Raw genomic sequence first — 24,314 nt, forward strand, 5'->3', positions numbered from 1 at the left:
CATTCAAAAAAAAAAAAGAGAAAGCACAGTTTATCGCGAACAAAGGCAAAACTCCTCAACTTAAGACTCGGCTAAAATTATAGATAAACAGCCAGGAACCCCTACCCAGAGGCATTGTGTAGTAAAGAAAAAGCTAGTTTCAAGTTCTCTTTAGCATAACGTGGCACAAGAGCACACTTCCAGAGCGACCCCTTGCTCCCCACCACTGCAGGCCTCTAAGTAGTGGTGGTGGTGGCGGTGGTGGTGTTGACGACCCTGTTGGGCTTCAGGTCGAACAGCTCCCGCAGGCTGACCTCCGGCTCCACGTGGTGAGGGATCTTGCGCTCGTTGAAGAGCCCCGAGAGGTCGGCCTCCACCTTGCCGCGGCTGGGGAAGCGCAGGCGCAGGGCGAAGAGCCGGCTGAGGTCCTCCTCCACCAGGAGCGTCCTGCGCCGCCCGCCGCCACCCAGCCTCTTCCGCCACTTCTTATTGGACCGCTGCTGCACCAGCTGCAACCAATGACGGGTCAGGGTCCACAGCCAGGCCCCTCCCATTCTCACAGTACAAGACCATTACACCCCCATGACCACATCAGGTTTTACCAAGTCATGCCCTCCAATATTGCTTTCCAGTATTTGGAAATTTCTGCATTCCCAGTTTATATTTGGGATTGTCAATCTTACTTGTTCCAGAAGGGGAAAAAAAAAAGATACTCTGCAGGAAGGTAAAAATTTAACATGAAGTCATTAACCAAGGCATGGCAAAATATACAATCAATGGTCCAAATTAAGCTAGTTAAACTCTGTCCATGGGAACAGGCAAGACTCATTCAACAGAGGACATATCCATCTGTTGACAGTTCTACAGCATATCAGAGTAGGATTTCTCAGCATTGCCCTACAGAGACTATAGCTTGGAGAAACCAGGTCAGTCACTTTCCTGACCCATCCAAAATGGTTTGGGAACTTGCCTACTTAAATGGAACTCTCCAACACAAGGGTGTCAAATGTCCAAACCCAAGGCAATTTAAACTCAGTTTGAACCCCCCTCCCAACACTCCCTGTGTGCAGTTTATACAGCATCAGACAAAGTTGCCAACAAGGCTGTTTCTTAAAGCCACTCCAGCTGAAGTGAACAAGCTCATTTGGAAATTAAAGATAAGGATCTGCCAGTGCATTGGTGGTGGAAGACCTTAGTGAACATGAAGACAGGCCTCCTTCAGTCAACTGTCCACATGCAAGGATCATCCAAGAACTAGGACGGCCACTTCTTTGCAGAAGCAGAAGGAGGAAATGAACACAGCAGCTTTGATCCCTTGAATCCCACCTTTCCCAGTGGGAGACCAGAGCACCTGGGCTTACCTTCACCCTCCCCTCCGGGTCATGATGAACAACATGCCTGGTGAGGCTCTCCTGAAAGGAAAGGTCATGCAGCGATGAGTACAAGAACAAAGCAGCCAACAAGCAGAGGCTATCCAGCCCAGAGCACTAACAGCATTGATCCAAGAACTTCCAGATGTTCCTGAAAGTATCTCAGAAAACCCAGTTGGCAATTACTTCAGCCTGGCAGCTTGCTAAAACCTCACATGTGCAAGAGATGAGAACAGTTCCTCTTACAGCACCAGTTTGTTTTGCAGCAGAGTATAAAGTCACTGGGTTCACCAATATATCCCAGCATAGGCCAAGATTAACATTTTGCATTAAAACTTGTAGATGTGCAGTCATGAAAATGGATTTCAAATTATAGCCACAGCAGTTTTACACATTTAACTACTCCTCTGATTAGGTCCAAAACCCATTGACGCATCACGCTTGTATGAAGTAGGATCTTGCTGTGAAGTTACGCAGCAATTCGCACTGTTCACAAAAAAAATGTTTGCTGTTAACAGTTAATTAGAAACCAAGCTTAAATGACTAAGAGGATTTACGTCTGATTAAGTCACCCAAGAAAAAGTTTTTTAAAATGAGTTTGGGGGGGGTGATTCTACCCAGCCAGCACTACAGAGCAAGATGCAGGTCATGATTGTTGTGTCCAAGCTACGAATAACTCAAGCACATAAAAGCAGGTGGGTTTTCTGAATTCTAATTGAATGAATGCACTAGTTGCTGATGGCTTCCCAACAGGTTCCATTAGTGCTTTTCACCTCTTCAACACTCAGCCTCTTCACTTAAACAACTATGCCACTCATACAATTCTGACCCCAATGGAATATCACTGCATTGCTCCAGCTGCACACTTTAATGAGTGTATTCTCAGAGGGGCACTCCAATGCTGCATTTAAACTCACTGGTATTTTGCAATGCATTTTAAACTCTCATATGCAACTGCTTTAATCCATTATATCCTTTTAAGTGGCTCTCCAGATGTCAGAACGCACCGACTCCTCCATATAGTATATACAAAAACTACTAGATGCACAAAGCCTACAAGTAATTATGGCAAATTCACATCCGTGTATGTTATCATGCACTGCTTACTACTACAAACACCACAGTGGTTCCCAATCCTGGTGACCTTCACACCTTAGATTGAGTAAAGTATCAATTAAGAAGTTGCTTCTAGTCAAATTTGAGATTCCCCTTACTCACCTGTAAAAGTTCCAACAGATCAAATTAAGTCAATGGAGGGTTTGGTTGTGTAACCGAGGGCTCAGCTGGAACACAAACCAGATGGGTGGACAGGACCAGGAGTGGAGCCGCTGCTGTATAGGGAGGACAAGGGCCTACAGACATGCTCCTCTGCTGACCCAGATTCCAGACCATCTCATGCACCAGGATCCCAAATGACTGAATTAAAAGGAGGAACTGCAATACTTATATTCCAGGGTTAGAAAGAATCAGCACTGTTGAGTGCATTTTAAACTGCAATTAAAGAAACCTCTTGTAAAGTATGGGTGAAGCAAATGGAGGATATCCAGGAATGGGCAGCGCCATGTTTTGCAATTTGGAACAAGGCAATAAAACTTCCCATGAGGTGAAGCAGCCCTATTACATTGTCCTCGCATGCTTGCTTATATCTTTTCATCCAATAGAAAGATTGCTCTGGACTTTGACGTGGTTCTGCCGATACAGAACTCTGCATCCAGATCACATTGGGAGCTTCCTGCAGTGAAATGTTGCACAACCAGTGATGCATGTATCCACACATACATTAGTCATTACAGCAACTAGTGAGCAGGAAGGGCTACATCACAATTCATGGGGATTTGCAACAGTACTTTCGAAAAGTTAAATTAAATAAATAACCAGTCTGAGAAAGTGGGACTGCAGTTCACCTTTAAGGGCGGCAAAGCTGGGCAACATCACCACACACACCCACCCACCCTGGGCACCTGTGCCACAGGGCTCAACAAGCCCTCCAAGGCAGGTCCCGTACTGGTGGTGCTGGTCAAGAACCCCAACCACAGCTAACAGCCCTTCAAGCCTGGGGGGGCAGGACGGACAGAGGGCACTCACCCGCATGGCGAAGACCCTGGGGCAGTCGGGGTAGTAGCAGCGGTACTTGAACAGCTTCAGGTGCTCCTTGCGGATGTGGTGCTGCAGGTTGAAGGCGGTGGTGAAGGAGGCTGTGCAGCCCTCGTTGGGGCACGACAGCACGGGCTTCTCCTGGGCGTGCGAGCGCCTGTGGCGCCGCAGGGACGGCCGCGTCTTGAACTCCGCCGGGCAGAGCGGGCACAGGAACTTCCCTGACAGACAAGGTGGGCAAGGGAAGAGAACTAAAACCTGAACTGCTCCTCCTGGGGCATCCAGCCACTCACCCAGAGAGGATCACCCCAACACGGCAGTTACACGATCCAGAACCTTCAACTGCTTATCGCTAGAGACCTTATACAGCGGTAGTTCCCCAATTCCTGGTCCTGGTGACCCCCCCCCCCCAACACACACCTGCTGGTTTTCATTCCATCCCACCTTCAGCCAATTGAAGCACCTTGGATCAGGCAACGCTTCAAATGAAACTGCATTTTGTTCCTAGGCACAAGCTTGGGATCTTGCTCCACATCCAAAATTGTGCCCTCCAAGGCAGCATGGGCACAAATACTTGAGCACAGGAAATGGCACAACTCAGGTGCCATAACAGCCCCACCGTCAGGCCATTTTTGGATTGGCGAGGAGCTTTCTCCCCCCCCCCCCATCGATGCTCATGAAGCCACTGCTCATGCTGTGCGCACCATTATGAGATGTTAGCTTTTCAGCCAAAATGTGGTAATGTTTTAATGCAGTTTTAAAAAAAAAAAGGAGCCATCAAAACCCATGATGATTTGGGGAAGCCTGCTTTAACCAGCTCCTAGATGGAAGTTGTAGCTAAAGGACAGGATTTGGTTTCTACTTAAAGGGTGGGGCCCTGCACACCTGCATTTCTAGAAGCACAAAGAACTGAACATTTTACCATCTTAATAAAATTCAGGGCCACAACTTGTTTACAGTGCATGCAAGGTCCGTCTTGGGTGGCCACATACAACAGTCCAGACACTGGCACCACAAGCATTTTTGCAACACTCATTTCTTAGTCAGGAAGTCCAAGAAAGATTACCTGGGTGCGTCGCCATGTGCTTGCAGAGTTTCCCCCATGTGGGTGCAACCACTGGGCAGCTGGAATCACGGCAGGGGTACCCTATGGAAAAAAAAAGGGGGGGGTTAGTGTGAATACCAATGCTTCTTTTACAGAAGGAATTTAAATCTTAAGCCACCATGATGGGCAATCAAGTTCCTGTAAGGCCGGCTGGAAGGTCCTGACCATCAATAGCCCATCTGATCGCTTCCCAGACCCCACTTAATAGATCTCTGCTTGCAGAATGTTTCTCACCTGCATTCGCAAACCATATTCAGGTACTTGTCATGTCATTCAAGAACACAACCATACTTTTACTCACATTATAGCACACAGGAGATCAGCATTAAACAGGCCGAGTTACTTCCCAGCAAGAAAGCTGGCTTGACAGCACCCTACCACTACATTCCCCGACAGTTAAGATTAATTCCACCCCCCATCAACAAGTGCGGGCAAGGATTTGTGGTCTTCCAGTTTTTTTTTTAAAACACTGAAAAGTCTGCTAAATACATCCCATAACTCCAATCAGGACCCATATGCTTGAAAGGCCAGAAATGGACATTTAAGTGCAGTGAAACTGCATGGCCCCAGCAGGCAACTCCACTGGAGAATTACACAACCAGCTCTAAAAACAAAAGAGTAGGCTTGGCACTTTCAGTTCACTCGGTCTGTAGACAGGCATTTGTCCCTTTGCAGCAGCTTCCCCGCTAGGATCAGAGGTGGGGCTCTTCCATTTAAAGCGATCCCTAAACTGACAAGGCTACAGCTCACTGGGTTTGGACAGTCCCAGGGTGGAGAACAGCTCAACAGCACCTGCGTGGGTCCTCTGGTGGGCTTTGCGAGCTGCGCTGGTTTCAAAATTCATCCCACAGCCGTCCTTCTGACACCTGCAACAGCAAGAAGATCTTGCAACCAGAACTTGCAAACAAGCACACGAGTCTTGATGGCTAATAAGGCATTACAATATTTTCTCCCAGTTCAAGAAGCCAGCTTCTTACCCTGGGGACCGCTGGTTTAAGATTAACCACCTGTTACCCTAGGTATCCCCACCCCATCTGGTGGAGACCAGCCCTGCAGCAGGCGTCTCACTGTGGGAGTGACCATGTATTGCACCATTACCATTCCTGGTCACAGGTGGGAATCTGTCCAGTGTGATCAAGTAGTCCACAGGACAGCTCCCCCTCCCCTGCTCCTGGGGATCCACACACCCCCTGATCCAGCTGAATTGAGACTTCTTGATAAGTCACTTGGGAGCCATTTCCAGTTCAAGCTAGGTATGACGTTACCCATGTTATGGGCAACAAACTGAAGCCAGTTGGACAAATGAGGACAGGGGACACCCAGGGCCAGTCCTCAAGGCTTCAATCCCCAGATTAAGAAAAGGCTCCAATTGGACCGATTATGTAAATCGGATCAGTTAAGTAACCGAGGGCTCAGGTGGAAAGAAACACCCTCTAGCTCTCCAGGATTGGAGCCGTGTGCTCATGAATTAAGGGCTTAATGAAGTAACATCCAGAAAAAGCCAAACACTGGGGTCACGGCCAATGGAAAGCCTATTCTACGCGACACTGCTTTATTTAGCTGCTGAAATTGGAAAACAGAGAAATTGGAAACACGAGAACCACTTCCTACTTTACATAAAAGTGGACCAGATTAAAAGGACTGCACCTTACATAGCAAAGACTAAAGCAAAACCCAGATCGGTCTGTATTCTTGCTTAGAGCCAGGTGCCTTCAATTGCATGAGGCACTTAATGTAACAAAACACTCAAGCCTGTCAGCTTTAATGCAAGTTGTGCCTTTAGTGTTTTTTTTTTTTTAATAGCGACAATAGATTAAGTCCTTGCTAGCGAGCAAAAAGCCCTGCATAGATCAGACCCAGGGAGAATAAATTCAAATGCCAGTCTTTGCCACCTCAAGCAGTTAACAGTGCCTGGGAGGGGGGGGGGGGGGGGGGGGGGGGGCTGCAGTGCCAGAGCAGCTTTATCTGCATGGCACAGGCAGGGCCTTTGGGGGGGGGGGGGGGGGGGGGGGGAGGAAAGAGACACCCCCCCCCAAAGAAATGGGATCCAGACCACAACAAGACAGTCCTCAGTCCTGCAATGGGACTGAGGATCTGTGGGATGGATGAGCAAATCAGCAGTAAGCAGCCGAGCAGTAAGCAGCCGACGCAGGGCTGGGGGAAGGTGTTCCATACTGCCATCCATTATAACGCGCGTACAAGCCAGCAGCTGTCAGAGGTGGCCCAGATTGAGGGAGGGCCATCTCATTCAGTCAAGAGATCAGCCAGCACGATGCGTTTCAATGGCGCCAAGAACATTCCCAAACCCAGCAAGAGATCTTACCTACTGCACACTAGAGGAGGTACAACAGCCGACAGCATGCATAACCTGCAAAGGTTTATTCTATGCTGAAAAGACTTGGCTTTTCAGATATTCACATCTGAAGAAGGCTCCACAGCTGAAGTCTCCTTTCAGCATGGAAGGAACCTTAACCTATCCCAGCTCACGCTTGGGGAACAGGTAAGATCAGTGGTGTCTCATTCCTGATGGCCCACACACACCTGTTGGTCTGTTCCAGCCAAGCCCTCAGTTACACAACCAAACCCCTCACAGCTCTCAAGCCTGCTGGAGCTTTAACCACTAAACAATTGTGAAATAAAACAGAAACAAATGCAAATTTCAATAAAGCATCTTAGATCAATTAAGGGGGGGAGGGGGTCCCAGGACTGGGAACCACTGGCTTAACATCTAACATTTAACAGTACATTAGGATAACATTAACAGTGCATGTTAATATGCATACAAACCTGTAAGTAGTCTATTGTTGTCCCACAGCTGGTGGGCTTCCATGCCAATTAACCACTGATTCAAGCACATGAGTGATAACACAGAACAAGCATTAGAAACATACCAACAACCCCTGAAGAGAAACCTGAAGATCCCAGCTCCTTCAAAAGCAGCCCCCTGACAAGAAGTCATGCAGACTCACCTGAAAGCCAGAGTAGGGTTGTGCTCATTTAAGTGAATCCTGTAAGCTTTGCGCTTCCTGAAGGTCTTGTCACAGTTTTCAGAAGTGCACTGCAGGAGGGGAAAAGGATTGAGGAATAAGCACAGAATTCCGGTCAAACAAGAGGTCATCTGGGCCCATCTGGCTTGTTCGGTTGCTAGCTGCCCATTAAGTGGCAGCTATCCTGACCCTGGAGTGCCAAGTGTCTGTGGGGTCTCATTTCAAACCCCATCTTAAAAAGAGCAAACCCAGCTGGTTATGCATTTCAGCTTCTCCCAGCTCAGCTCTTCAGGTGCTGCTGCTTTAAAGACTTTGAAAACCAGGCAGACTGGCCCTCCAGGACTGGACACTCCTGATCTAAATGGGCTGTTGGAGTCTGGAACAGGCTACCACCTTGTCCAGGACATGGACTTCAACAATGTGCTCGACAGCCCAAACAGCCTCTGCACAGCTGTAGTCTTCATGACCTGAATTGATCCAGCCACTTCTTGAAATGCCTGGGTCACCACCCACAAGCATGGCTGCAAAGTTGGACAGTCAGAATCCAGCAGGTTTACGTTTATGTAAAACAGCATCTGAGTTGTTGCGTTATACATTGATCCAATTAAGCCAATTAGCTCAGGGTCAGAGGTGCAACATTTCAAGATTACAGCACAATGATGGCAGCCATGCACCAGACAAACTGAAAGCCCAAAGCCTACAATAAAGAAGCCTGAAGTTTAACAGTCGTTCACACCCCACGAAAACTTTGTACATCGACCGTGCCTAGAAGCAGATCAACACCGCCGACCGCCATTTATGGTATCTGGCGCCCTCTGCCGTACGCACCTTGAAATAGCTGTCCTTATCGCCGTGAGTGTATTGGACGTGTCTCTTCAGGTTGTCCGAGCTGTAAAAGGACTGGGAGCAACCGAAATGGGTACAACTGCGACAGAGAACAAAAGACGTTTTCACAACTCATTACAAAAAGACTTGGACTATTGTATAAAAGTCTCATACTGGCAAGTATCTGAGAACACGTTAATTATAGATACCTAATGTGTCCCTTAAGCGGTTACACAAGGTCTCTGGTGTTACCACAGGGAAAACTATAACTAGTGCAGCTAAAACACAGCCCGATGCGAGGATCTTGCTTGAACCTGAATGATTTCGTCCCGGTGTGCTTCAGCTGGTGGCGTCTCAGATGAGCCTTCCGTGAGAACCTCAACCCACAGCCCGGAATATCGCATGCCAGCGGCCGCTGTGGACATAAAAAATACGCAGCTGCCGTAAACGGAGGACTAGCGCCATTAAAAAATTGCCCCGTATACCCCGCTGGCATGCTTGAAGGCACCCCAATCCCACCAAACCAGCCGTAACTACCGCCTCTGTGGGCAGTTCTGGTTAGAGAGCGTCAAATCTCTGCCTCCCCCCCCCGCGAAATCAAGGCAGCTGGGCAATAAAGGCCACATTATTTAAGACGTAGAAGTCCCCCCTCGCCCTTGAGAAGGGGGGGGAATCAGGCCGAGAGAGCGCACCTCGCCGGTGTGCACCGTCTGGTGCTCTTTGAGCCGCCACTCGCGTGTGAAGGCGGCGCCGCAGGCCGGGTGGTCGCAGTTGAAGAGCTGCTGGCGCGGCATGGCGTCCACCGCCGCCGAGAGGAGGTCCATCTCCCCTACTTCGCCTCCTCCGAAGGAAAGACTTCCGCGACCTCTTCTCTCCACTTCGCTACCCCCTGTCTTCTATGAAGACGCTTCCCCAGCGCTTTCGCGCCCCTATATGTACTTCAGCGAGGGCGGCGGGTCGCAGGTTCTTGTGATTAGCGCTTAATTGGAAAATCAGAGGAGGGGCGTGTCTTGACGAGCCTGTGAGAATTGGCCATTTTCACACCGCCTTGATTATAGACTGTGTGTGTGTGTTTTAACTGCTTAACCAGAGGGACGGGCCCCGAACAATTAAGCGCTGTTGAAAAGTTGATACGACAGCTCTATGTGGTACAGTGAAGAAATATTAACAATGTTTTAATGCGTTAAATTGTGTATATGCACAGAAAAACCGTGCATGTTCGTGCATGCTAAATGAAAACACCACGGCTTGCTTTCACTCTTCGGCGTTTTTTTTTATTTGCTCTCTTCTGAATGAAGAAGTCCGTCTGATTTATCATACTAGCAATAATTTAGTATTATTTGACCACTATTGCCCGGTAGAGGACGCTATGGGATCGGTCTTTGCAGTGAAGCACCAGCGACAGTAAATATCTCTCTTCGGTCGCTTCGCCGCCGCCTGGGACTTGACCCTAATTAGTTTCAATAAGAAACGCCTCCCCCGTTGTACGCCTATGGTAATAGATCTCATATGAATGCGCCGGGCGCAGGTAATTTGTAAATTAACGAGGCTGGAAAGCGACAGAACTGTTTGCATTTGCGGTGCATCTCAAAGACGGTCTGCGCGATGATACCCTTCTAGAGACGGTGGAATAAATAGCAGCTCCACGGACGTCTAGTCTCCGTGACTGACAGAATTAACACCAGCAGCTCAGTGTAAACTAATGGGAAGACAGAGTCATTAAGACGGCGCTTCCCTGCTGTGAGTAATCTATTAAAGATCATATGCAATGCAGCAATCATCCCTGCTCAGTGCTTTTCAATATTGGCCTGTAGCCCCTATTTTCTACCAGTTTATTTTCCGGCTGAGATCTGGAATACGTAATCGCGCTCCTAATTGAATTCATTATTGATTTTTATACTTTAACAAAAAATTAGTATATCTTTTCACTGCTAACACTGTAATTAGCCACGCTCAGTGGGGGAAAAGATCTCTAATTAAGAACCTCGAACTCAATTACGGGTTCAATTAAGTGACTGGGAAGCTCAGCAGTAAGGCTTAGCAGCAGACTCAGGGGTCACAGCCTACAGAACCAAGGCTGGAGATCTCCTGAGTCTCCTCTGCAATAGTAGAGTCCCCAAATTCTTAAAGCTCCCAGAGACAGTTTATAAGTTACCATTAGATCTCCATCCATCCATTTTCTAACCACTTCATCCAATTCAGGGTCGCGGGGGAGCCGGAGTCTATCCCAGCAGGCAACAGGAGCATGGCAGGGCACACTCTGGATGGGACACCAGTCCATCACAGGGCACAGCCACACACAAACACACACAGTCACACCAGGGCCAGTTTTCTCAGAAGCCAACGTAACCTGCCAGTGTGTCTTTGGACTGTGAAACCCATGTGAACACGGGGAGGACATACAAACTCCACGCAGACAGCACCCCTGGTCTGGAATCGAACCCCAGCTCTGCGAGGCCTTGCTGCCTGCCATTAAATCTCCAATCACTGAAACACTGGAGTGGCTTAATTGTGATCTTTTAAGATGGTGACTTGTTTAATTAAGTCGTCACAAAGACTTAAGCACCAGTTTGTTTATTTGGACAAATTTCTTAACTGGCCGGTAACTTGCGTGTTCCCAGTCCTTGGAAACAGATGTCCCAGGGTGACCTACAAGACTGGACTGGGGCTCGCTGGGATACAGGGATGTAAATGTGGGTGGGGAGATAAAGCGCCAGAGATCAAAAGAAAGGTTCTGACTCCCAGCTCCTCTTGCTCATGGGATTCCTTGCAGTTTACAGAACCCAAAGATCACATCTTGCCACTTCCTGATGGAATTGTTTACGAATTTCCTGGCATTAAGAGCTAAACAGTTTCAACCTTTTGCCTTTGACCTTAGGCAATAAATGATTTGAAGAGACCCAAAGGGTTTCAAACCGTATGCATCCTGAAATCCCACATCTGCTCAGATCCGCAAATATTTGGAAACTGGACTTGGACTGCATATATACATACAAGACTGTGGGAGGGCATTTGAGAAAGAAAGAAAACTCTTTTCACATATTTATTTCTGTAGAATTCATAATACTTTTAACGTAGCATCTTCAGAACAGAGAAAAGAGAACATCACAGAGAAGTTTTATTTTTTCAGTTACTCTGATTCTGTTTGGCGTTTCCTGAGTTTTCTCATCAAGGCACATACTGTATCTTAAACCGCACATCCTAGCAGTATAAAGCTCTTCTAAAACCCTGAACAAGCGTCTCAGCCCACTCTCAGACTGTGCACAGTCTGTCATTCCCCATGTCAGAACCTCATCACTTCCAGTTCAGCTCTTGAATATTTAACCGAGCCCCAGTCTTAACTCATGGTTTGCTCGATTGTCCTTCTTGAAAAGTTTTGGAAATGTCATTTAAAGTAAAAAAAAAGTAGTGGAAAACACAAAACACGAACATGTCTCATTAAAAAACTTAAGATAAAGAACACGAGAAAGGTTAAAAAAAGGACAGATGGCCATTGACCCTATGTTCTCACCCAGAAATTCCTTGTAAGAGTCCAAGGTATTGGCTGAAGCAATTTGCTACCACTCTCTGTATAACGTAGTGCCTCCTCTTATCAGTTCTCCTTAATTTACTCTTTGTTTCACTGTTGATTCTAAAACATGCCAATAAACTGTTGATTATCTTGAATGCTTGAATCAGGCTGCCTCCTATTTGCGTGAAGATTAAAATGTTGCGGTACTTTTAATGTTTAGTGTGTTAATACGCCCAAAGGGACCCAGTGCCAGACATTCAGCAACACCTTGCAGATTTTCTGCATCACTGGAACATGTCTCCTGGAGGCCGACAGGTTTCTTATATTTTTGGCCATTCAGCATGGCCACGTCACTCTCCCATGCAAGGCTGTAGTTTACCTTTGCAATATCATTTTGTCGTTGGATTTCACAAATGAGACGCTTTCTCACTTTTCTTTTTAACACTTCTGCTCTGTATGCGTTTCTTTTTTTACTCTTCCCGTGTCAGCCCAGAGCAAGGCCACACCTCCGAGTCAGCCTTGCCCCCAGTCGAAGGCACGCAGGTATATGTAGTGGTGGCAGTAGTAGAGGACAGACTCTCATTCTGGCAGACTGTCGGCCTGGATCCTGGAACCACCAAACACCAGGCCACAGCTTTCACCCTGAGCTCCAGTCCTGGCTCATTCACCGGAGCGATTTAAGCCCTGATCCTGAGACACCCCTGTGTCTTCTACCTGAGCCTATACTCACTGCGACCTGCCGATCTATGCTTTTCAGCTTCCTGCATGACCAGACCTGATTCTTCACCTGGTTTTAAGAATGTTGCAGGCGGACTGCTGCGAAGTAATCAAGCTGGATAGGAGACCAACGAAAGATGTCCTGACAGACGTGGGAAAAACACTCCCGCCAAAAAAATCACTTTGCACTGCTGAGGTCCGCTTGCTGGCATTCCACACAACCTGAAGTATGAAGCCCAAAAAGAGGATCAGAAGTCTTATAAACCCTAAAAAAGATCTGTACTATCAACTGGAGATAGCCCTACTGATTACAAGGTCATTTATTTAGAAGGCACAGGAGAAGGGCTTCTTCTGGAACTGAGCTGAGGGTCTCCGTTTTATCGGACGTACCGTTTGGAAAACCCACCCATCGTTCGACACTTGACAAGTAAAATCATGTTGCAGCGCAGCTGCATGGCGTGGCAGGGAATTGTGATGGTACAACGCTGAGCTAGTTAATCGTGTCTGAGCTGCAGTAATGCTTCAGCAGAATGATGGGCTCCTCTGTGCTGGCACGGCAGGATTTTCCATTCCCAAGTACTGGCAGCTCATAGCTCTATTGTCATGGTGTTTACTCACTAGCCTGGCTCTGGCACAGACCCCCAGCTTCTCCTGCTGTGTTGTGTGGGTAACCCACGCTCCACGGACGTTAACCTGTGACGGTTGTGACAGGAGGGCAGTAAACGCAGTGTCTGTTTATTCTTCCGCGTTGTGGTCACTGTAGAGAGAAAACTGCAGGAAGGCATCTCGTGTCACAGGATCCCTGAAGAAAACATTGCTCAGCTAGTCGACTTTTTTTTTAAACAGACCTGCAATTATCTTTGCAGTGTAGTAATTATGGATTTTGTGGTTGATCGTTAGGATTGGAATTATGGTTAAAAATGATGAATCCCTGGGAAGCAAGGAATTGTTTGTTTGTTTTTTGCAAGGCAGAAAAAAAAGAGGCCCCTGGACTGACGAGGAATTCTAGATTCTTTTAAAACGTCAGTCACGAATGTCTTGCCTGCCAAAACGTGTACGTCTTGCCACAGTCTCCACCATCTTCTAGCCTGGAGACCTGAGGCTCTGTCCTTAGTTTTGGTTACAAGCCACATCCAGCAGGATGTCTTTATAATGTGGCTCCTTCCAGATACAAATCCACAGCTGGACCCATCTGCTAGGATTTCAAATTGGTTACCCTACAGTAATTGTCAAGTCAGATTCTGTGCCAGCTTAAATAGACGAAGTTCCAGATTCCAGCTGGATCCTCTAGAATAAATACTCATGAATTCATCGCTTTTCACAGACACGTACCTACACTATATACGTACACCCACAGCGTACGTACAAAGTAAATACATTTTGTCTGAACGTCTTAGTGCAGGTCATGCGTCTGCTTTTCTGTCTGCCGACTACTGGATTTGCAACAACAAAAAAATCATTTGATAAAAAAAGAACCCGGCCACACTTTGAATCAGCGAGGATGTCTGCCCTGCGCGCTCTGGCGACGGGACGGGCTCTTGTGTCGGTGCCAGGACAGGCACTGGCAGCGCACCTGGAGCCCAGCTGCAGGAGAGTATGAGACACACCTGCAGCCCCGCCTAGCAGCTGCCCAGGTGAACCCTGATCACCCCCTGGCTGTGCAGCCTCAGCAGGTGCTCGAACTCCGCCGGCATGGCGTGGAAGCTTTTCTTGGACTGCTTGTCGTCGTAGTAGTGGTTGGTGAGGTGCTGCTTGCTGAAGGGGTGCAGGGAGAAAGGCCAGAAGCCGTAGAGCGTGACGCTGGCGCAGAGCTCCAGGGCCAGGCTGGCCACGATCAGCCCTGTGCTCAGCCTCACGGTCCGCAGGCCGTGCGCCTTCCAGAAGCGGGCCAGGTTCTGCAGGTACTCGGGGTTGAGGAAGACGGCCCGCACGGGGCTGTTGAAGTCCTGCAGGGCGTAGACCACCCGGAGAGACACGGGGGTGTTGTGCCCGTACGAGAACGCGGGTAGCGCCAGCATCGGCTGCCCATAGCCACCCAGGCTCTCCACAAACGGGCGCCGGACCTCCATCAGCCCCTCGAACCTGCAGGAGAGGAATAAGCGCCGTCAGGCCCAGACAGGAACCCTGACTAGTTTCCCGGCAGCTGGTGAAAAGAGAAGAGTGACACGGGTTTCCATGGCGGTTTTCCTCCAACAGGAGGGCGCGAACCCGGCACCGTTCCTTCGGGATCGGCAGGGAAACACAAATCAGGAGACAGCCCTGGAAATGCTATTTTTATACTGCGAGGTAGGAAAGAATCGTTGTTGATGAGTGCATCTCAAACCGCAACAAAAGCAAAATGTACACAGTAACGTGTGAGACCTCCATCACAAAATAGCCGACATCACGCTGGGACACCTTGCGGCGAACTGTCTGCTGCTGGGGATTGCTCCTACAGCACACTACATCAGCCATCACAGCGACTAGTGAGCAGGAAGGGCCGCATCGCGTCGCGGTTCGCACAAACTCTCGCTGGACCGCGGGTGGGGCAAACGGAGACCATACAGTACTTTCACAAAGGTCCCGATTTTGTGCAGGATTCAGAATTTTGTACAATTTTGCGATGCCATCAATGAATTAATTTTGTTACCTGAGATTCAATAACCGGTCTGAGAAATTGGGACTGCAGTTGCCCTTTAAGGGGAAATGCATTTAGGAGTGCGAGCCAGTGACACTGCTTTATTTGGACACGCTACCCAGACATGCTGTTGACGCTGATGCCCCGGGCTGTCTCAAGAAAATGGATGGACGAGATACTTGAATCAATTATCGTCTGACACCCAACCAGGCGAACAGACAATCCAAATGGCCTTTCCTGTAGACTCTTTCTTCTTCCTCTTTCCTTTCAGGAGCTGGTCGGCCCTTCAGCACCGGGGCCAAGAAACCTAATTTGGATCCTTGAATACAAAAAACCCCTGCTAGACAAAAAAGAAATGAAAGGTTCCCTTGCTCTGTCCACTGACGTTTTATTTGTGTGCAGTGCTACAGAACCATTCATCTCTGGAAGGAAGGGCTCGGCTCTGATGATGTCGGCCTGAAATATTCAGGCCTCTGCTCATTATGTGCAACTCTGGAGTAAAAACTAGTGTGGCCTTCTCCTGTCAGCAGCCCAGCTGAACTGGGGCTCCGGTTAATGACTAGCAGGAGCAGTGATTTGCTCTTTAAACAAGATGAGCTTGACAGCACTTAGAAAGACCAGCCCTCAGCTCACCTTTCCAGCAGGATGCTGGGATTGGCCGTCACCAGGTCCGTCTTGTTGCCCACATCGTCCTGATACTTCCTGTCCACAGGAGGCAGGTTACATCTGTGCAGCGCGGAGACAGAGAGATCCCATCAGGCCACGCACACCAATTCAGCAGAGAACAACGATAAAAAAAGAGAAACACTCACGAAGAGGAATGAACAGGCTCCCATACAAACGGAGAGACACAAAAATCACGTTTCTGTGCAAAATGTTCTCAAACAAATTCGTCCTAGGGCATCACCCTGTCTATTGGCAACCCACTGAAGCTCAGCAGGTGTGAGCCTGGCCAGTACCTCCTGGGAAAGCTAAGGCTGCTTCTGGAAGAGGTGTTAGTGGGGCCAGTAGGGGGCCTGCCTCCTGGTGCCCCAGTGTAGTGACAGGGACACTATACTGTAAAAAGGCGCCATCCTTCAGATGTTATATAGGATGTGTGAGGTCCTGACTCTTAGTGTTCATTAAAAATCCCAGGGCATATCTCTAAAAGAGTAGGAGTGTTACCCCGGTGTCCTGGCCACATTTCCTTTCTTGCCTTTACCAGTCATGGGCTTCTAATACTCCCCATCTCTGAACTGGCCTCATCACTCTGCTCTCCTCCCCACTGAGAGCTGGTGTGTGGGGAGCGTTCTGGCACATCGTCCAGGTGGGGCTGCACACTGGTGGTGGTCATCGCACCAACATCCCTCCCACTCTTTCTGTATCTCACCCCACCTAATGACGAACTGGGCGCCGTCGATCTCCTCTCCACAGCTGCTGTTGGCAAGGATCCCCCCGTTCCCCACCACCGCACAGGACTGGAAGCTCACGTTCCCAAAGGGATGCTCCTGGAAGAGTGGGGAACGGCACCCAGTTACACACAGTGCAGTGCGACGCAGCAGACTGGGAAAGCCTCTGACATCACAGTGCCGGGGGACTGCCCCGAAGCTCAAGCCCAGTTCCCCCACACCAGCCTGCCCACTGTCTAGACATGACTGCAGCTGACCTGTGACACACCTGCCAGGAGGCAGGCCTCCTCCCAGAGAGCAACAGTCAGCCTTGCAGTGGGCAGCACTGTGCAGACGTGCTGGTTGTGCCTTCCAAAAGGTAGTTCAGTGTCAATGGTAATTGCTGTGTTAAATACAAGCCATTCGACGATTTTTAAAAATTCCAGCTTTCCAAACACTTTACTCAACTGTCTGCAGACTGCTGGAGCGGAAAGATCCTTTTAGTCAGGTTGATTTATATATACAGTATATGGTACAGAAGGCTTACTGTTCTCAGTACTGTACATTTTCAGTGAAGGATTCCACTGAATCTCTCTCCCACGCTTACACAAGGAGTAAACAATAGTACACAATAGCTGTACACAATCCCCCTCCTCTCCTGAGACAACAGGAGCCCACCTTGGGGAAGGTGCTGTACAGCTTGGGGGTGACCTCGACGGGCTTCCTCCTCTCGCCATCGTACATGACCTTTGACCCCAGCAAGGTGTTGGCCTGGGTGATGATGGCCCTGGAGAAGCCGTGGCACTTCATATTGAGCTGTGCCCTGGAAGGGAAACACAATCAGCACGGAGAACGCACCCGTCAGCAGAGCAGAACGACTCCAAGAACACGCAACATGTGATTAATATGTTTCCAAATTCACTTCAACACTGGGATTGAAACCCCAGGGGCTGCATACAGAAAACTTTTGACTGCTAGGTTAAATTACCATCTCGTGTTTTTCTGGGTGAGAAAACAACACCAATAAGGTGATAAGTGTCAAAACATTTTCAGAGTGCTGATTTAAGCTAAAACAGGTTTGAGTACATCTTATACATTTTGCAAACTTAGTGGCTCGTGCCTACTTGAAAAAATGTGTTGCAAGTTTAAAAGCAAAAATATTGTATGAATAACAGTGTATAAGACAATTGGCTGAAAAGGCTGATTTACCCATTTTAATCATTAAATTTACATTTTGTCTTATGACTTCAATGCAATGTGGTAAAGAGAGAGACCTACAATCTTTTGACCTAATTGGCAAGCTAGATTTTTTTTAAAGCTTGAATTACACAATAAAGACCTTGGATGTCATTTGAAAATTGCCCTTTTACCTGAAAGCCTGCAGTCTGCTTTCCTGTTTCTGCCATGTCTGAGAGTGTACCTGCGCAAGCTTGTCAATATTGGCCTTTTCCCTGAACACACACACACAAGAGAGAGACAGAGACAGCCTGAGCACATGAGACACAGGTAGCTCAGAACTTCCCAGTACACCTCCACACAAAACAGCTCCCAGAGCATGCAGGGACGCACAAACCTACTTCAGTGACAATAATGCCTAACTCAAATTAATTTTTTGACCAGGCACAGACAGTGTCTATTGGAGCAGGGATACCACTGCCTTGTCTGGTCCCCCGCAGCCCCTGACTCGCACAAAATCTCCACCCCTGATTCCCGATCTTTCCTCACCTCATCCTCAGCTCCTGGTCCCCTCCCTGCACCTCTCTCCAACCCCACCCCCTCCTCCTCTCCCTCTCTGTCACCCCCTATACTTCAGCACATCCAGAACTGTGCTGCTCGGGAACGTATTACACCTGTGCGGGCACCCCTGCACAGGCTGCCTGTGAGCTTTAGAATTGACCCTAAGATTTTGCTTGCTGTTGACCTTTAAAAGTGTTCACGCTACTGCCCCATGCTATCGTAAACGACTGCTTGCTCCACCTCCAGACTTTCAGGTCTACTTTCCAATTTAAACCTCGTGTCCCGGGGATTAAGCTTTCTTCTTTTCTGACGCCCCCCGTTCTCTGGAATGACCTGCCCTATAATATAAGGGCCGCCCAGTCCTTGGCAGCTTTGAAATCAAGAGCTAAAACATACAGTATCTGTACAAGAAAGCTTTTGGTCTCCCTTTTTTTTAACCTTGTTGTATTATTTTGTGTATAATTATACATTATAAATTAAATTATATTGTCCGATTTTATTCTGTATTTTATTAATTGGGATGATATATTCAATTGTACTGTACAGTTCTGAGACTGAAATTATTATTATTATTATCATCATCCCCCTCTGCCCTTGGCCTTTATGGCTTTGTTGTTTTTTATTTGCTTCTTTAATATAACACTTCCCCCCTCCCTGTCTGCTTTAGCTGCTATTACTCCCTGAATTGAGAGTTACTATACCTGCCTCTCCGCCCCTGTAGTCCCTGCCAGCTTACCTGACGGCAGACTCCCTTTCATTTTTCTTTACTCCCCCTGACTGCCATTCCCCTGCCCCCCCCTCTGTCTGGCACAGCTCTCTTCCCCCCCCCCCCCCCCGCACACACACCTGCATTCCTTGCACTGTGTGGTCGCCTGCTTTCCCGCCACCAGCTTTAAAGCGCCCCTCGCCGCCTCGCTCCTGCAGAGACACACAAGCACAGGCTCAGCCGCCAGGGCGCCCGCTCTGTTGGCTCACGATGAGCCCCGGATGTCCTTGGTTCTCCTTTACCAAGCTGTCACAGTGTGTGCCTGTGGGTTCGCCTGGCATCTCTGCCCTGCTGGGCTCTGGCTTGACTGAACTCCCATGATGCCTTCCTGCCTGGCCTTTTTTACTGGGGCCTTGGCGTGACTGTCATGGCTGCCGCGCGCTGCGGCCCAGGGCCAGCGTCAGTGCAGCGTGCGGGGGCAGAGCGTGGAGGACTTACCTGTTGCTCAGGGTGGACCAGAGGCTCGTCACCAAGATCCCCACGATGACCAGGCACAGCGTCAAGGAAAAGAGCAACATCAGCAGTGCCTTCCTCATCCCTCTCCGTCCTGGTCGCTCCCCCTGCTCTCGCGCTCTCTGTAAGATCTGCTCCTCTCCCCCCCGCTCTCCTGAGCTTCTCCCTGCCTCTCTACACCTCCACTCCGGACTTCCTGCCTTCCCTGACCGTCTTACCCTGCATACCCCAATTTTCTGCCCACTCTCTCCTCTCCTCCTCTCTCTCTCCCAAGTCTGCAGCGAGCCTGTGTTTCTTTCCTCTCTGCACTCTGAAAATGTCAGAAATGCCTCCTTGTGCTTTTTCAGATAACCCCCCCCTCCTCTCTCTCTGGCTCTGTGCAGAACCCCCGCCCCTCTCCTTGAGCAGAGATTTCAGCACAGCTGCTAGCTGGAGTTGTCCAGGACTGAATTAGCTCCTGTTCTGTCCCGGGAGCTGTGAAGGGGGGGTACCCGGGGGCTGAAATGGGGGGATGGGACTATCTGTGAACTCGGTTCATGCGAAGGCAGCCTTGGACAACCAATCAGGGTCCGCCGGGGACCCGGGGTGGACGCGTGTGTGTGTGTGGAATCCGACGGCAGCCGCTGGATCCAATCACATGGCCCGGCGCCCCCTCCTCTCCGCGTTTCTCACCGGATTCCTCCTGAACTTTCTTTCCCACACAAACTAAATGGGGAAACGTCAACAGGAGAAAACAAAAAAAAACACTTAAGTTGTACAAAAGCCTCTTCCCCAATCTTCCTGCCAACCCCCGGGGACCTGCGGCTGTAGTCTCTTGTTTCACTCGTCTTTTCAGACGCGATCCTGCGAACTCCTCTTCTGCAAAGCCCCGGCAGCTGCGATTTCTAAGCAGATGTCGTTTCGCGGTGTCTGATCTGCAAGAAGACAGGCGACATGAGAACTGGAGTTTCCCTATGTCTTAGTCTTCTTCACTCGAGCTCTTCGGGTTGTGTATAAAGGCTGCTGCCCACAGGTGCTGGTCATCCAGAAATCGCACGGGCGTTAGTCCGGTTTACGCCTGATCGGGTATTTCTGACGTGCAATCCGGGCACGAGTCTTCTCCCTGAATAACGGTGAGCGAACGTGCAGTTTCGAGCACCGGCTACTTCTCTGGAAGTGGCTGAAAGAGCCGGCCTGGTTAACGGGTCCCGGCAGGCGGGCAGCTGCGGAAATTTCCGATCCGGTCCCAGGAGGGCGATGATCTCCGAGGCATCACCGACAAACACCGGCGGACATCCGAAGCGCTGCTCCAGACCTGTCGCGCCGGCAGGCGCGGCCTTCAAAGGAGCCGGGAGAAGGGATTAGATGGCTTTCCCTCTTCCGCTCCCTCAGTCTCCGGCGGCGCTGCACAGAGCTGGGAGTTAACCCTTTCTCCCCCCCCCCCCCGCCCCCCTTCGCGGGCAGCTGGGCACGCAGGATCGGGGGTCTGTCGCGCACTCCTTTTCCGAAATGCATGCGCGGTTTGCTGTGCGGTTCTGTTGTGCCGGCGCACAGGTTCACTCGGGACAGTTCAGATCATCCCCACACAATCTTCATTAGATTATTTGCCCTGACTGGGGACAGGACAGCCTGCTCTGGATCTGCCGGTCTGAGCTCTGTGGATCAGTTGTCTCCGTGTTTTGGACAGGTCATGCACGGTTTAGGAAGCGTGGAGTGGAACATATACAGTATATACTGCATGTACATATATTTGTTTCTATATTTATACAAAAATGGTGGCAATGGGAGAAAAGGTAAAAAAAAAGGCATTTCTAACACTTCAGGGGGCCCAATTATGTGAAGGAGCCACCCAGAGCATTCAGACAGCGTGTCACAAGGGAAACAAATGAAAAACGTAAAGACATGAAGAGGACTATACAGCTAACTGCAATCGAATAAACAAACGCTGGAGTATGGGAGTATGTTTTAAGACTGGATTCAAAAGCACTCTCTGATTTGCAAAATCCCATATGGGCTGGGAGGTCATTCTATAGCGTCTGAGCAACACGTGCTGCCCCGCTAGTCCAAACGCAATCAAACACCCTCCGCTTCCTCCTTACCTATGTGAGGAGTCACGCGAATCCTGTATACCAGCGAATGTATCATTTTGCATCTCGTACTGTGTCTGTCACGAGTGAGTAGAGCACATGTCCAGAACAACAGACCTGATCTGTACAGTGCGGTGATTGTTCAGCCTTGGTTGGAGGGACAGGGTATTGGAGGAGAGCGCCTCATTTGTCTCCGTGTCCTCGCTTGGCCCCTTCAGTTTATCTGAGGGGCAGCTCTGCAGAGGCTGTGCTTATTTAACATGACACATAGGTGGGTTGTTAGGTTTCTCCCAGCCAATTAATCTTAGAATTTCACCCCGCTGTTTCTTGAGGGCACCCCAGGGTTTTGGCTTCTTCGATGTTCCATGCTACCACCACTCTCTGTGTAAAGAAGAGCCTCGGAATCTAAGGTGTGAATGCGCTCCCATTTAGTTTCCACTTGTGTCCACTGGTGTGGGGTTCACAGCTCGTTGTGAAGAAGTCCGCTGTGTTGCCCTTGTCTGTGCCTTTGAGGATTATCAATACTCTGATCGAGTCCTCCTTCAGCCTCCTCTGTTCTTTACTAATAAGATTGATTTCATTTAGCCTTCCAGTGCTAGAAATGGCTTTAAACCTGGGGATGTTCGGCTCTTGTTTCACGTTTGCAGAGCGGCGCTGTAATTTGTTGTGACCAGACCTGTGCACCATTATCTAAACAAGGTCTTAACACAACATACTTTTAACATAACAGAACACCATCGTGTTAAGTAGGCATCAAAACAATCTACACTTCTAACTACAAAGCCCAGAGTCATGTCTTCCTCCATGTTGTCTACTTGAGCACTGGAGGGAGGTCTCACTTCTCTCTAGACACCTCCCACACACCCCAGGGTGACCCAGCCCCCCCCCCCCGTCCCCCTCTCAGCAGCTCCTAAATAGGTCAGGCAGCTCTGCAGCAGCTTCTGGATGTGAAGAGTCTTATGTGGAGCAGCTGACTGGGCCCTGTTCCTTCAGCCTGGAGCAGGGGGCCAGAGAGAGGAAACAACAGCCCAGGAGCAGAAAGAGAGTCACTGACGGGGGGAGCAGAGCTCTCAGCGGGGGACCCCACGAGGGCGTCCCGCTGGCCCCTGCCTCCCCAGCTCCCCTCTCACCCGGCCCAAGCGTGCCCCAGTGTCGCCTCGGGGTGGCTTGGAATAAGTGGCACTTTCCGGCCCCCTTTTCTCGCCCCGTTTAAAAAATGTTGAAAACCTGCATCAAACCCCTCCCCAGCTCGCCAAGATGAATTCCCCTCACCTCATCCTCAGAGCACATGCGCTCAAACCTTGGAATGAGGTTTTTTGTTCTTCCCTGGGTCATTGCCTGGGTTTCTTTATCATCTGTGTGCACTGCGGAGACCAGGCACTTCGGATGCGGTCCAGCTAGAGCTGGGGTGGGGGCAGAAATCGTATTGACTCGTATCAGTCGCCTTTCTGTGGAGCCAAGCACTCTGCTGGTCTGTTTTTATGGGAACACCTGATCTTCAGTGATCAGGAGCACAGAAAACCTGAGAACCTGTTTTCCAAAAAGCGAGGACGCCTGTCCCGTCCGTCTCCTGCAGAGTGAATGCCCTGTCCTGCGCTGTTTATACTGGCTCGTTTTACAGGCAGTGATTACCAGTAATCTAATCTGATTGCTCATGATGATCGCAGCGCAGGAAAAGCCATCATCGAGGGCCGACAACTGGGCGCATCATGATTGCTGATTGGCTTCTACCGAAACCAGAACCTTACGAAACCCCTTCGGAAAAGGGGCCCAGACTCATCAGCCCTTGGAACCCTGATTGGTACCATATCCAAAAACTGAGGCCTCACAGATCGCGAAAGTTGTTCGCAAACAATCAGTAAAGGGCATGTGTTGGTTCATTTTTAAGTGAGTAGAAGGCAATAAAGAAATAAGGAACACAATGTCTTCTCAGCTGGGGAAGCGAGAGAGCCATCCTGTACGAACCCTTACCTTTCACTCTCGAATCCAGGGGGTCTTCTCCTGGACTGCAGCTGCTTCCCAAGACCTGCTCTTGCACCCCTGATCAAACATCACTGACGCAGGGGAGCTCTTGAAACATAAGATACATTCTAACTACAGAATGAAAGAGAGAGAGAGTTATTGATCTGAATTTTGCAGTAAAATTAAGAATGCATCTAAAAAACTGACACACTTTTTTTAGTTTACCATAAAGTACTCGATGATGGTTTGATGAAACAAAGTAGCTGCCTCTATGTGCCTGCGCTGAATTTGTGTTTTTGAAGAATTACTGCCTGAAGGCCTGCAATGATCCGTTTGTACTCCTGTGGAGACTAAAATGGCATGTAGCACTGTGCTCAGCTGCAAGGGCGCCATCTGCTGGCCAAACAGAGCAAAATTCTTCAAATATCCTTTTGGATATCTATCAAAACAGGTGATTTGTTAAGGCAATTTAGAGATTAAAGAGTTAAATCTCACTGATCTTCAGCCCACAAAGAGCTCTCTTAATTGAACAGTCTGCTCTTAATTGCTTTAGTCAGTATCTTACAAGTGTTGCCAAATGTTACACAGGAGACCTGTATGACTGGAGAACCCTGCCCTAGGTTTATCACCTCATCCATTTCCATCTCTCCTACCACCATCCGGCATCTCATTCAGGCTGTAGTCTTATCTTGCATGATGCTCCTCATCAACACCCTTCAAAAACAAAAGCGGCAGTACATGACAATTCTTTTGTCACT

General features: G+C 49.1%; 2 protein-coding genes across 2 annotated transcripts; both read right to left on the reverse strand.

The window, feature by feature from the left end:
• Positions 1–215: 215 nt before the first annotated feature.
• On the reverse strand, positions 216–9,225 carry 42sp43 (P43 5S RNA-binding protein). The gene is made up of 9 exons (XM_088905951.1): positions 9,053–9,225; positions 8,675–8,775; positions 8,364–8,460; positions 7,518–7,606; positions 5,341–5,414; positions 4,510–4,590; positions 3,435–3,664; positions 1,341–1,391; positions 216–488 (listed from the first exon to the last, which is right to left on the reverse strand). The coding sequence occupies exons 1-9, from the start codon at positions 9,182–9,184 to the stop codon at positions 216–218; spliced, it is 1,128 nt and encodes a 375-aa protein (XP_088762077.1). The 5' UTR covers positions 9,185–9,225.
• A 1,696-nt stretch (positions 9,226–10,921) lies between these two features.
• On the reverse strand, positions 10,922–20,920 carry st8sia6 (ST8 alpha-N-acetyl-neuraminide alpha-2,8-sialyltransferase 6). The gene is made up of 7 exons (XM_088906546.1): positions 19,514–20,920; positions 19,156–19,227; positions 17,943–18,023; positions 17,251–17,395; positions 16,580–16,692; positions 15,839–15,931; positions 10,922–14,670 (listed from the first exon to the last, which is right to left on the reverse strand). Exons 1-7 carry the CDS (start codon positions 19,609–19,611, stop codon positions 14,208–14,210), a joined length of 1,065 nt encoding a protein of 354 aa, XP_088762672.1. The 5' UTR covers positions 19,612–20,920; the 3' UTR covers positions 10,922–14,207.
• Positions 20,921–24,314: the final 3,394 nt, after the last annotated feature.

The sequence above is a fragment of the Atractosteus spatula genome, chromosome 26 (assembly GCF_055471065.1).
Source record: "Atractosteus spatula isolate fAtrSpa1 chromosome 26, fAtrSpa1.hap1, whole genome shotgun sequence".
NCBI classification, from domain to species: domain Eukaryota; kingdom Metazoa; phylum Chordata; class Actinopteri; order Semionotiformes; family Lepisosteidae; genus Atractosteus; species Atractosteus spatula.

What these genes read in the sequence shown, in the direction of transcription:
- 42sp43 (XM_088905951.1), bottom strand. Translation starts at nt 9,184, where the DNA reads ATGGACCTCCTCTCGGCGGCGGTGGACGCCATGCCGCGCCAGCAGCTC. An exon ending in AGACGGTGCACACCGGCGAG is followed by an intron (nt 8,776 to 9,052) that starts GTGCGCTCTCTC and finishes TTATGTCCACAG; the next exon opens with CGGCCGCTGGCATGCGATAT. An exon ending in AACCCTACTCTGGCTTTCAG is followed by an intron (nt 5,415 to 7,517) that starts GTGAGTCTGCAT and finishes TTGCTGTTGCAG; the next exon opens with GTGTCAGAAGGACGGCTGTG.
- st8sia6 (XM_088906546.1), bottom strand. Translation starts at nt 19,611, where the DNA reads ATGAGGAAGGCACTGCTGATGTTGCTCTTTTCCTTGACGCTGTGCCTG. An exon ending in TGGTCCACCCTGAGCAACAG is followed by an intron (nt 19,228 to 19,513) that starts GTAAGTCCTCCA and finishes GTGTCTCTGCAG; the next exon opens with GAGCGAGGCGGCGAGGGGCG. An exon ending in ACACAGTGCAAGGAATGCAG is followed by an intron (nt 18,024 to 19,155) that starts GTGTGTGTGCGG and finishes GTGTGTGTTCAG; the next exon opens with GGAAAAGGCCAATATTGACA.